General features: G+C 36.9%; 1 protein-coding gene across 1 annotated transcript in view; it reads right to left on the minus strand.

The window, feature by feature from the left end:
- The window catches only part of fgfrl1a (fibroblast growth factor receptor like 1a), a 73,124-nt gene extending 62,358 nt beyond the window's left edge, over positions 1–10,766 (minus strand). Inside the window, exons 1-2 of the mRNA XM_049484031.1 lie at positions 10,249–10,766; positions 8,867–8,965 (exon numbers count right to left, since the gene is read on the minus strand). Coding sequence (XP_049339988.1) covers positions 8,867–8,930 — 64 coding nt within the window. The 5' untranslated portion in view covers positions 8,931–8,965; positions 10,249–10,766. The remainder of the gene's footprint in view (positions 1–8,866; positions 8,966–10,248) is intronic.
- Positions 10,767–11,303: the final 537 nt, after the last annotated feature.

An 11,303-nucleotide genomic window follows, 5' to 3' on the forward strand; every position in this document is an offset into this window, starting at 1 on the left:
AACCCCTCTGTTCCTCCCAGAAAGGGGTATAAAGATGGTTGTAAGGGAGGTGAGAGCCAGAGCATGCTCTCATCTTTCTATGCTCTGTATTTGTCTTGTAAACTGTATGTCCTAACACTGTATGTATGTCTTTGTCTTTTTCAATAAATTAATTTTCTTATTACAATGACTGGTTGGCTCGACTCGTGTAATTTTCATCACAACTCAGTGTCCAATTTCCTCCACAGCAGTAAAGCAGGACATCTAAGAGTTATAATTTACACCTAGATTACTGTTTGGCCTCTCCACTGCGTTTTCTGCAGTACAAATTCTGTAAATATTTAAAAGAACCATTTTAGTAGTTCATTTTAGCAGCTCTACACCACTGGCATGTAACATCCATGCCCCCGTCAAACATTTAAGCTAAATATTTTTACAACAACCCCCATTCCAATCGAGCTGTTTTTCTTCCTTTTATACTCCCCATGGAGAAGACACCTCCCCCACAGAGCAACACGATCCTGTACCAGCATCTAGGCACCACAAGGCACCAAGGCCAGTGGAGGAACACTTCGTCCCCACAAAGAACAGGAGCATCGTGAGACCTCCATCAGCCTTCAAAAGAGCCACCATATGGCTTTCCTTCAATCACCTTCCTTCCTTTTTAATGGCTAATTAACTCTGAAGCCCCTTTGCAGGTCCACAAACTAAGGCTTGTTACTCAGTTACGATGCAAAGTTACCTCAAGAGTGAGGAATGGAGCTCTGGACCTGCTGAAGAGCCAGTGTAGTTTCAGAGCTTAGAGAAAGCCAAACATTTCCAATCATCTAAATCGTATTTGGTTTATCTGCACCAATATTTACGGTACTGTACACTCCAATACTGCTTTACACTTCTACAAAAGTGGTTCTTACAGATTTAAGGCAATGGCTCTACAGTATATAGAACACTCAGTATATAAAACTTCTTTCATACCTGGTTTCTTCCCATTAAATGTTTGTATATAGCAACAAAATAGTCAAATATGTCTGAATTCCTTACTAAACTTAACCAAAGAGGCAGTTTTTTCTTAGTGCATCATTAGGACTGATATATTCAAATTTCCTTTGCTGTGATTGGCTATAGTGTGCATCATCCAGAACAAAAAAGTTATCACAAAATGGGTTCCTCCATCATTATAAGCAAATTCATGTTTATTTCATAATTCTCCAAACTTTCTTTATCGCTTACATTTAAACAAAATGTTTTTGGTGTGCAATAATGGTTGGTATAGTGTATACTGACAAATATATTGGAACACCTTCTCATTCATAGTTTCTTCCAAAATCAAGGGTATTAAAAAATGTATTCTGATTTTGTTGGAATAACCGTTTTTACTGTACAGAGGCACTGCTGTGAGAATCTGATTGCATTTAGCAAGCAGGGGTGTACTTATTGATTATGAAATTATATATTGGGATACTGTACCAAAACACACAGTATTGATTTTTAGACAGTGGTCAGTGCCAATGTTTTTATACTATTCCAGTTATTGCAATATATAGTCTCACATACAGAATTGCAATATATTGAAATGCTCATTCCAATGAAGATAGTTCCACTACCACACAGCACAATACTAAGGGGTTTTACATCTCTCTAACCAACAGGGTCAGGTTTATCTGCTGCTCCAGAGAGTTCTATTCTATTGGCAATACAATTCTACAGGGGTAAGAAACACTGTGTGTGTGTTTGCACATCTAATCAGCAATAGTTATTTTAAAAGTTGCTAAAGGCATTCATTAGAACATTTAAATAAATAGTCTAATGATGCTATTGTTCAAAACATGCATCAGACCCAATCCACATGGTGTACACCCCATGTTCAGTACTATACAGAACCCGTTTTGTTGCGAGTATTGAGTCTCACAAATGAGGTTTATATCTGCCAGCTATTTTCCGCCTCATTACGGAAGAATGCCACTAGCAGTCCACCGCTAATGAGAGTAGGTGACACAGAAATGGCTTCAGTGTAAACACCATTTGACTTCACAATAACTTCTCTATTGGGTTCACTTTAACAATTCCTCCAATTGCCTCCACCCAGTGTGACCAAAGTTTCACAGCTGTCTCACAACTGCCCATCCACCCTGAGGGAACTGGAGGCTGTGGGCTCCTTCAGAACTGCGGTCGTTTACATTATACAGTGGTGATTTCCTGTGTGCTTTAGTGGAGGCACTGAAGCAAGGTAATAAGGTAATCTGCAGGGGTTAACATCAACATTTCCACTTCCACGGCATTAGAAGACCAATTTTCATTTTTCTTTAACATTATATGTTATTTTACTCCCTCTTTGAGATCCTATTCTGATATTAATGTGGGTTTTATGTGAAACAAAAACAGCAATAAAATTTCTATATGAGAACTTTTCAACTTCAGGAATTGATGTTTTCATTATAGTGCCTTTAAAACTGATTTTCTGCATAATTTAGAAAGACAACCAGCTGTTTAACATCAACCAACAATGCTAAATTGTTGTGTTACAATTGTTGGCTGTTGTGAGTGACATCACAAAAACAGTATTTTCAAAAAGAGTTGTTTTTGCATTTAGTTAATGTATGAGTCAGTTTGCCAGTTTAAGTCATATTGGCACATTTCTATTGGTCGATAATCAGGAAATTTGGACACAATGTAAAGAACTAGCAGATTCAAATTACATTTTTAAATGACAGGTGACAATTTCCAAAACTCATAACTCAAAACTCATACAAAAATGTAGTGTATTTTTAATTTATTAGAGCATTCAAAATTGTAAAAGCACATAATACAAAAGTAATTTGTTTACTTTAAGTATATAATAAAGACCTTTCTAACCTCTTCTTTAAACTTACACTTACCACAGACTAAAGCGTAAACAGAGATCGGCTAAAGATTCTACAAATCTCTATTTAATCATTACTGTGAAAGGAGTGCTGTAAAGTTTATACCCACAAATCTCCATTTAATCATTAGTGGCGGGTCAGCTTTAGTGGTTTATAACATTACCAGCTGAGGCGTCTCCCTGCTGTATCTGGTGAGGAGTGTGAAAGCTAAAGGTGCAGCATGTTTTGACACACCTCAGCTCTTTAAAGTAAAGCTCGGAGGATGAATGAGGGGCTACCAACTGTGACACTGTGTTTAAGAAACACGGTGAATGAACTTCCCCCAGCTTCTCAGTGGAAGACTGTAGAGGAAAGACGGGGGGAGCGAGGCGAGGGAGAAGTGAGAGAGGTGAGGGAGGTGAAAGTGAGAAGCTGGGGGTTGGGGAAGTGAACAAATGTTCACATTTTCAAATTTTTCTGGAAATCCTGAAATTTCATTTAGAGTCTGTGTCTGTTCTTTTCCTGCACCCGTCATATTTTAGTGTGTTGTATAAGACGCTGGGTTGTTTGTTTTAGGAGGACACTTCTGATTGTGTGATCTGCTGAGCCTGTGATCCACATCTCCAGGAAGAGGAATCTATCTGCATGTGCTGCAAGGGTGGTCGACATCAGTGTAAACAAAACAGCAGGCGCCTCCACACACTTCTCAAACACACACACAGTCTCAATCTTCCATCTGTCACTTTCCACTATCCATAACAGACCTGACATGATAACTGTTTTGGTTTGGATGATATATTGTCCCAGGAATTACTGTGATAAACAATTTTATTGTCATTTGAAATTCAATTTTATTCCACTGATAGATATGACTAAACCTTATACAGTACAAAGTACTGTCAAAAGTCAAAAGTTTTTATTTTTCCTACATTGTAAATTAATAATGAAGTCATCTAGACTAAAAAGAAACACATAAGGAACCATGTAGTAACTAAACATTATTAAACAAACCAAAATATGTGAAGCATCTTATCTGGGGTGCTGTTAACTTGCAGTTTCTGAGGCTGGTAATTTAAACATATCCTGTGCAACAGAGGTAACTATCGCTCTTCTTTTCCCGGGGCAGACCTGATGAGACCCAGTTTCAGCCCTCGAGGACACAAATTCTTAAAAGTTTTTTTCTTTAATTAGTTGAGTTGTTCTTTCCATTATATGGATTAGAACATTACTCAAACACATTAATGAATGGATTAATTCACGATGCAGAAACATTGAATTTAAAGTTTGTCCAAACTTTTGAATGATACTGTATCTCAATATGTTTCATAGAAATGGTAATTTACAATATGATATATAATGAATACCTTAAAGTATATGGTATCAGCACTGATTTTTACCACATAAACACAACATTCGGTATATTTAAATAGTATGTAGCTTAATTTCCCCATTAAAAACTAATATATATACACTGTTCATATTATTAATGACATTACTAATAGACTGTTTGTGCCTTTTATTGTGAACACTGAACAACATTCATAATGCAGGCTAGACAAAGTAAGTGAAATTGCTTTATTTTTGGATTTGCTATTAATAAAATAATTATAAAAACACAGACAAGAAAAAATGTTTGGTTGTTGCTGAAGTCACAATAAAAAAACAAAAGAGAATCTAACTAAACTAAGAACACACAAACAGGTCTCTTGTTGAATGTTTTTTTTTTTTGGTGCACACTGAGAAAATATTCACAATGCAGGCAAGAAAAAGTAAGTGAACCTCTGTGTTAATGACTTTTCCAAGAGATAATTGGCTATAATAGGTGCTACATACACACACTGTATATTTATAAATGTAAATATAAGACAGTTACACTCTTTGTGGGATTTTACTAACTGCGCTGGATTGCGTTATTTGAGATGTTGTAATGAGAGGTCCTGATGCTACTTTAAATAAAATGACGTCTTTTGCACCAGACATAACCATTTTCACACAAACAACCCATGTGCGTTCGTTTTTCAGAATAATATCGCCATCAGATGGTAACCTGTGATTATATTGTATACACTGTAAATTAATACAGAAATCACTCAGAATACAGAACACAATGAATCATGTAGTAAACTTAAAAGTTACATATATTAAATAATATTAAGTAGTAAACTTAATAATGCAATCAGATGATAACCTGGAATACTTTTGAACATATCGATAATAACAATATATTGCCTATACCTACTGATTGGATGATATTATAAAAGCATAATAATATCGTTACAGCCTTCTTTTTTTACCTTTGATTCTTAAGAATGCAGACACTGGAATGTTTTCATATCATAAATACTGTAAATAATATAAAAATGAAGCAAAACCACTTAAAAAAAATTACATTCATGTTTTGTTGATATAAACTGGAGGAGTAAAAAAAAGACATTTTAACTCTCTTTAACAGTCATTGGCTAAAATGTTAGTGATATTCGTTTTTATGTAAACAAACATAATAATATAATAATTATTGAGTTTAGCAAAACCTATTGAGGTAATGTCCATATATTGACCAATAAATTGATAATGTAATTATCATGACATGCCTACTTCACACTGTAGAGCAAAATTTAAAACAATAAATGATTCTTTAGACTGGTTTGATATGAAATGTATGTTCTGACACATAAAGTCTGTTTAAGCGTGAGTTTATTTTTTGTTTTCTAGCATGTATTTTCTGCATTTCCCAGACAAAGAGGCCTATTCATGCTCTGCAAATTCCACATTTAAAAAAAAGACAACTCAGTATATTATTATGTGAACAAATTGCTTAAATTCCATGTGGGACTGTTAAAAACTAAGCTAGATGGCAAAGAGTGATTATTTATATTGTACAAATGCATACACACACTAAATCACAGCAGTAAGTCAGTGCAGTGGAAGTGGAGTCAGGCGCTAATGTATCCGTATAAAGATGCTAGGGCCTGGAAGCATTGCATAAGCTCAACGATTCCGTGTGCCGTTCTGGCAGCTGAGCCCGGACCGCACTTCCGCAAGCAGGCGGAAAATATTAGTCATCTTACTTCCACACTGTGCTCCGGACTTGTGTAACGAGGACTGAGGAGTTACGACTCAATCAGCCCTCAGCGCAAAGCCTGCAGATAAAGCGATCGGTCTGTGCTGATGAAGGCTATTTGCAGTCGCGACTTGCTGGCCAGCCAAGTCTACTGAGTGATTTCAGCTAAAACTGCTGCAGATGTGATGTAGGGGCTTTCTGACTCAGGAGCAGGAGCTTTTACTGGAGTGAGTGATGGATGATGCACTCTATACCAAACATCCTGAATAAGTGATGCTTTAACTTAGTCTGCTAATGACTGGTTTCAACTTGCCAGCAGTGTATTTACTAGGGATTAGTGACGTTCTATTCTATATGATGGTGTCACAATAAAAGGTTAAATATTTAGTAAGTAGTTAATTGTGTATAAGTGATTCTTTTGTAATTAGCTTAATTTCTGCCTTAGTTGCTGATAAAAATGGTCTGATCATTATGGGTGTCACAATTACATACAAACACATATAGTGCAGGCTATATTAAAAAGTTAGTGGATCCTTTGGTATAAAATGTGGTGTGAGTCAATTACAAACACAATCTAACAAAACTAATTAAATACAAAGTGTTTTACTGTTTGTGTTATACTAAACATACTGATAAAACAGTGCAGTAAGTAAGGTAGTAAGTAATTCCTTTGGAATTAACTCTGTTCATGCACTGATTATTAACAAAACGTGATCTTTGATCATTTTCAAAACTGATCTAAACTAAAAACTTTAGTTGTGTATTTTTGAGCACATTAAGTAAACATTCACAGTGCAGGCTAGAAAAAGTAAGCGAACCTCTAAGTTAAAGTCTCCTTATACAGATAAGTGGCAAAATGTGCTTTAATTAAGTATTTACTCTGGATTTACTAAGATGCCTAATCTTGCTTGCTCTGATGATTGTGCGGTCCAATAAATAACGGTATCAGAGATACAATTTTTTGTATATAAAACATATCTTTAGAACTCAGATAAGCACAATGTCCAGGTAATGCTAGACTATTGCATTAAAATTAAATAATAAAAAACCATCAGATTTTAGCTTTGTCCCACAATTTTCCATGGTGATCCATCCCTAATATGTACCTCACAATTTTTTTAAATATGTTATAGTTAGCAAGTCAATTAACGGGGAAATGATTCAGAGCCAGGTGATGACAGAAACATTGTAATCACAGTCTCAAACTCATTACATGTAGTTACCACAAAACTGTCTGGTTCTGAAACTCCATTTCTTCGTTCTCTACAAAACATATGGACGTTTCTGCATGTTTTTTTTGAGACAAGCCTATCTCCACACAGATTGCTTAATTGCAGCTGTAACCTTTTAAGGAAGACAGCAGTGGGATACATAAATATCTACTTCTAAGATCCCTTGTTTGAGAATTTGACAAATGCACGTAAACAACTGACAACACTGGGAGATACCAAGCAACCAGCTCCATTATCAGACTGAAGCATCCTATCAAAAAGTCCCAGCCAAGCCACCCGCTCACTTGCTCGCAGGATCTCTCACTTGACCGTGAAACGCATGAACCCGCACTTCTTTTAATATCTGATTCTCAGGGTAACATGAGCACTGTAGGCTTGGGCTTCAGCGTGATACACAGACAACACTTTTGTCTCGTTCGGCTCATTTCTCTTCTTCCTTCTTCATATCAAGCGTAACATATCTAACAAACCTGCGGGTAAGTGTCCCGATACGAGAGCTCCGACCCTGCATGGCCGCAAACAAACATAATTGCCTAATCTAATCGCATTGCTAGTGGCATTTTTGTTTACTTTAGGCTACAGCGCCTCCGTGAAGGCTGCGGCTGTATGACTGTGAATGCCACATTGTTCCGGGGCCCCCTGACAGATGCAATCTTCTGCTCGGATGCCGCTCTCTCCTCTCGCTCCCTCTTTCCGCCCTTTCCTCTTCTTACTCCCACCCAAACTCCCTCTTCATCCCACTCTCATGCACCCCCCCCCACACACACCTCCAAAAAAACAAAAAACAACCAACCCTCCCCACCATCCCTTCTCTCCCCTCTGCCAGTCTCGGCGACAGGCTGTTGAGTCTGAGGCGTATGCTGAGGGCAAAAAAGAAAAAAAGGAGACTCCACTTGCTTACGCTTCACCTGCATCCCTGATGGAGTGGAGTCACTGAGCTGTGCTATCTGCTCCCTCATCTGCAGCCCAGGCCAGCATTCAGCCGCCGCTGAATGGAAAGTGGCGGCTCATTTTCCGGGGAGGGGGGGGGAGGAGAAGGCCGGAGACTGGCTAATGCGTGAGGATCGCATTCGGCGAAACAAAGCCGGAGGACAGGCTTTTAAGAGGTCTCACGCTCCAAACCTGGTCTTGAACTCCAGAGAAAGGTTTGAGGGCTGCAGTCAGATGGATTACAAATGCAGCACATTCACAGGGATGAGGGATTCACAAAGATGAGGGAATACACTGTCTGTCACTCCAGACTACACCATCGTTTGTGAACAGAAACTTTATCCTTCAACCTTTTTAAAACACCATTTTTTTGTGACAATAGATTAGAATAGGATGAGTACATTCATACAAAACTAACTGACCGATCTTGCTCAAGTCCAGGCCTAGTTTTTCCTCCACACTCTTCTTTCAGGCAGACACCACTTATGAGAAGGTTCACAATCAAGGTGATTGATTTTTAAAAAGTGCAACCCCCAATAATGTGTACTAACATGTAACTGTTAGTAGTTCAACCTGAGAATGCAATATGCATTCAAAATGCTGGGATTAAAAGTTCCCCAGTGCTATCAAATAATTCCACCAGATGGTCAAACCAAATGCAGTCTCATATTTATGAATTTAACAAAACCTGTTTCATGTTATGATATGTTGTGCAACAGCTTCTGGCAAGAAGACCCTGGCTTGCTTTGTCTCTAGTTACTCTATTTATCACTTATTAGACCAGACATTTTTAAAACTATACAAAAACAGCTCTTTTTACTCACCCCGAGCGCAGTCTGTCAGGAAAACAATGTCAAAAAGGACAAAAACAATCCACAACAGTTCCATGATGTCTCTTAGAACGGCCTCTGCTGCTTCAATCTCTGCCGCAAAACAGGAAAAAACATTAGTAAGTTAAAGAATAAATTGAAATCTTGTTAATAGGAGGGCAAACATCAGACAAGCTGCAGTAAAAAGAAGCTCAAATTCATAATTTTTAACAGACTTTTTCCTTGGAGGAAAGTCAAAGCATTGAGGAAATCTGTAACAAAATTACAGTCTTGTTACCCAATAACAATAAAACCAGCTGTTAATCATTTAACGTTTTGAATATCCAAGAGGATGGAAAACAGTTCCACCACTTTTGCTAGATTTAGCTAGTCTATCTGGGGCAGTGCATATTCTAATTCTCATTTATATCCTGCATTATTCATTTATATTTATTTGTAGATGCATATGGGTTAGGTACTGAGTTCAAGCACTACTAAAACAACTGCTAATACTACTGATATGTAATAAAGTTCTACATTTAGCCTATCCAGTCCAGAGTCATAGTATATTCAAATACAGTGCATTGTAACTGTCTTATTGATTTATATACTGTATTGCTAATCTATATTTATATATTTTTATACATATGGACTATATATGGAAGTGTAGTAATACTACTACTTTGAATATGTAGCTAATGAAGTCCACCACCACTTTTTCCTAGATTTAGTCTACCCAGGGCCACAGGCATTGTGTACTCTAATACAGTGTATTGTTATTGTATTAGATGCTCATTAGTTAAACATATTCAATATCCAAGAAGAAAAGAGAAGAAAAGAGTTCAACCACTTTTCAATATTTATCTGGTCTATCCAGGGGCACTATAGGTTATATTATAACACAATGTACTAGTACTGCATTACTCAAGTATATACTGTATAACTTATTTATATTTATATATTTTATATACATATTCGAATATATACAGATGTCTTCTACTAACTTGTTACTACTTCTACTATTACTACCAACACCATGTACTGAAGTCCACCACCACTTTTACTACACTTAGTCCACCAAGGGCCAGAGGCACTGTAACCACATTCTAACACAGTGTACACTACCTATTAAGCTAGCTAATACTACTGTCTTTTATTATGTTCTAAATAGATGAAAAACAGTTCCACCATTTCTCTATCAGTTTAGTATTTCCAGGGCCACTGTAGCAATATGTGTATATTGTAATAAAGCAGCTGTAAATATACATATATTAAATATGTATTAAAACCCTCTTACCAATAATATTATTTAAGGAAGTCTACAAAGTTTTCAATTTAATAATAGTAGAATAATTTAAAACTAAAGGATAAAATAAAGCATTAGTTAACTAACTTACCAACAGTCAAGAAAAATAATGAATGTCTTCCCCAGTGCTGACAGAAAGACCATGCTTACATCTTCCACAGCCGAACAGACTCAGACTGTAAATTTACAGCCTGACCAGAGATCTCCAAATATCCCAACAACACTTAGAAACAATAATAATCCACACAACACGAGTCAGCACGCTCTCCTTCAGTGGTACAGAGCGCCAGTCCAGTTCAGTTAGTTAATCTAACTAAGCTCGCTGACCCTCCGGCTGCTCGGTTTATCGCGGGGGAGCTGGTTTGTTAAATGAACTGGAGCCGTTTCTGGATGACAGACAGTCCAGCGCAGTCCAGCGCACAGCTCCGCTCCAGCCTCCAGAAGTTCACCTACAGCTCCGTATCGACGTTTACTCGATATTCTCCTCCCGCTCGGTTCGGTAAAGCTCCCCGCCGTGTCTGCGCGCTCCCCTCACACAGCACTCTGCACTAATTAGCCCTGTTTGTTCAAACTCGCCGCTCGCGCTGCGCCGTTAGCTCAGGATTTAGCCCAGCAGCACAGCCACACACTCCGCCACCCAGGCCCCGCCCCGCCGAAAACTTCTGACCAATCACAGCGCAGATTTCCACAAACACCGTGAAATACTCAATACCTTTATTTGTCGTGATATTTACCTGGATAAAGCCCTAAATAATTATATTATTAGAATTAACATAATAAGAATTATAATATTAATTATTTAACATGAAAAAGCAAATTACTGTGCTCTAAAATTCACATTAAATGACCCTTAAAACACATTATATGTTGTGAGTTATGAGTGATTAATTTTTAATTATATTAAAATTAAAAAATATCGAATCAATAAAAAATAAACATTTCCTAATAAAATATAACATTAACCTTTTGATACTTATTCCTAAATGAAATCTTAAAATGTATGTCAATGTCAATGCAATTTAATATTTTATTATAAAATATAATATTAACCTTTTGATAGTTAACGTTAAATTAAATATAATATTTTTTTAAATTTCAGTTTTAAGGATTTAAGTCCTGTAGATTGATAAAGTTAAAAAAAAAAAA

Source organism: Astyanax mexicanus, chromosome 10 (genome assembly GCF_023375975.1).
Source record: "Astyanax mexicanus isolate ESR-SI-001 chromosome 10, AstMex3_surface, whole genome shotgun sequence".
NCBI classification, from domain to species: Eukaryota; Metazoa; Chordata; class Actinopteri; order Characiformes; family Acestrorhamphidae; genus Astyanax; species Astyanax mexicanus.